This window comes from Cyprinodon variegatus, unplaced genomic scaffold (assembly GCF_000732505.1).
Source record: "Cyprinodon variegatus isolate N-32 unplaced genomic scaffold, C_variegatus-1.0 Scaffold453, whole genome shotgun sequence".
NCBI lineage: Eukaryota > Metazoa > Chordata > Actinopteri > Cyprinodontiformes > Cyprinodontidae > Cyprinodon > Cyprinodon variegatus.
In genome coordinates, this window is record NW_015150906.1 from 353640 (window position 1) to 356186 (window position 2547).

Here is a 2547-nt window from a genome sequence, read left to right on the forward strand (position 1 = left end):
GATTATTTTATTGCCATTCTGTTTTAATATTTCTTCAGCAACTGCAGCCATTTTTTTCTCCTGTTAGTTTAACCTGAGCCGAGACTGACTGCAGGTTTTTCTGTTTGTTCCCAGGTGTGAAAAGTCAGTGTCATGACTGGAGCGGAGACTGAGGATGATATTCCTTTAGGAGAACGAAAAACCGTCACGGACTTCTGCTACCTGCTGGATAAATCCAAGCAGCTCTTCAACGGGCTGAGGTCAGTTCAGTTCAATCCAGCAACCTTTAGCTCCTGATCCGCTCCTCGCTGAGTCTGCAGGAGCCTCCTTCTGATGTCCAAGCAGAATCCTTCCTCCTTCCGGTTCGGTGCCGTTGATTCCACGTTTTATCTCCGACCGGTTCAGATTTCAGACCGTGAATAAACCCACTCTTAATGAAATGTTTTTCATTTGTTCATCTCATATCAGGGAGATTTAAAAATAAGCTGGACTGAATGGAAAAAGCTGCTGATTCTGCTGAGCTTGGAATAAATGAGCAGTTATTCAGTCGACAGGCTCTGTTCTGTTGTTACAGCTGATTTCACAACCAGCTCAGAGAGATTGCAAACACGCAGATCGGCCATATGGGGCAGCGGGGGTTCCCCTGCTGAGTTTGGCTGCGACAGCCGGCCAACAAGGCAACAGAAAACAAGGAGGCAGATACTGCATATCTGTGATGAAATATCTACAGCGTGTGAAAGGGTGCAGGCTATGATGACGGTGGAAGGAAAAGCGGTTTCTTCGTTTCATTTAAGATAGATTAAAGCAAAAACTGCAATATTTAACAGCTCTGGGATAAAATAAATTTTCAGGATAGAGCCTTCTGTTGAGCCTGCAGATCGGCTACAGGATGGCCTAGTCAAAGTCCAGCCTTTAGCCATCAGAGAGGAGAGCAGAAACCAGAGTGAGCAGCAGATCCATCGGATCAAAGTTCCTCCGGAGTGAAGTGAAAGACCGAAAGCCTCCATCTGTCTGATCTGAGCTGATTTTGGGAGGCTGTTAGTCAGAGATGCTGCTGCTTCCTACTCAGATCTGAATCACGGACAGAATGACTTCATCGTCGCTCGCAGACTATTTTCAGGCTTCAGAGAGCAGATTAGATTCAGATCTGAAGAGAAGCTCCTTTTAATACATCTGCAAAGAAAAACAGGCTTCAGCAAGCTGCCATGGTTCCTTTCCTTCCTTCCTAATTTACTACATTTGTTTCCTACCTCATTTCCTTCAACGCTTCCTTTCACGTTTCCTACCTTCTCTTAGATTCCTTTAATGCTTCCTACCTCTTTCAGGTTTCCTTCCACATTTCCTTCCTTGTTTTATCGTTCCTTTCCTTATTTCTTACCTCCTTTTCTTCTTTATNTTTTCCTTCCACATTTCCTTCCTTGTTTTATCGTTCCTTTCCTTATTTCTTACCTCCTTTTCTTCTTTATTTCCTTCCAGTTCTTCTTTCAGTTTTCCTTCCACATTTCCCTCCTTGTTTTATCCTTCCTTTCCTTATTTCTTACCTCCTTTCCTTCTTTATATCCTTCCAGTTCTTCTTTCATGTTTCCTTCCACATTTCCCTTTCCCTGCATGTTTCCTATGATTTTTTCCCAGAGATAAATGTGTTTCTGATTCTCAGATATTAATGAAATAAATGAGCAGTATCTGGTTCATGTTGTCTAATGGGACGAGGTTATTTTTAAAGTCCAGGTTTGTTCAGATCAAACATTGAAGCTTTCAGACGTTTGGAAGCGCATTAGATCTGGAAGACGGCGCCGGCTCAGTGTTCAGCTCAGAGGGGAATCCAGGTTCAGATCTTTTCTGACAGAAAATCGACTTCTTTAAAGAAAAATACGTTTTTTGTTCCTCCTTGGAGTCTTAGAAATAAACTCATTGATGTTAAAATGAAACCAGTCGTCCTGAGGAGAGCCAGGAGCTGAGGGAACCTGGATGTTAACATTGGTTCTGTCTGACCATGCCTCCTCTTCCTCCTTGCTGCAGAGATCTTCCTCAGTATGGACACAAACAGTGGCAGTCGTACTTTGGGAGGACCTTCGACGTCTACACCAAGCTGTGGAAATTCCAGCAGCAGCACAGGTGATTCCCACCTCATCCGTCAGCCTGTTTCATAGTTTCGTCTTTATTTTCTTTGCTGCTGAACCAACAAATAAATCTTGACTTCAAAAAATTTAATGAAATTTTTCTCTGTTTTTCTGCTGCTGAACTTAACCTCTTCCATCCCTTAGCAGCAATGGATGGACAGGTTGGAATTTGAAATTTAAAGCATCATAACTAAAATCCTTCGGTAGCATGAATCCCACAGAGGGCATCTAGTAGCGTATGGCTTGCCAGGTTCCTACCGGTTACCTGGCTTCCCAGGTCCCAGGCGGTTTCCTACAGTGCTGCCTTTATCTCTGTGGAAAGATAGGATCCACATTGGGGAAGAGAGGGGAAAGAAAAAAGCATTTTTTATACTTTATCCTTGACAGGACACCGCTTAAGATATAAAAAAAACTCAGCTCAAGAAAAGCTCATAAAAACACGAGACAG

General features: G+C 43.0%; 1 protein-coding gene across 2 annotated transcripts in view; it reads left to right on the forward strand.

Annotated features, from left to right (window-relative positions):
* Positions 1-111: 111 nt before the first annotated feature.
* The window catches only part of scai (suppressor of cancer cell invasion), a 17983-nt gene continuing 15547 nt past the window's right edge, over positions 112-2547 (forward strand). For both annotated transcript variants that reach the window (XM_015389278.1, XM_015389279.1), the window contains exons 1-2: positions 112-239; positions 1999-2094. In XM_015389278.1, the coding sequence (XP_015244764.1) occupies positions 133-239; positions 1999-2094 (203 nt within the window). In that variant the 5' untranslated portion in view covers positions 112-132. The remainder of the gene's footprint in view (positions 240-1998; positions 2095-2547) is intronic.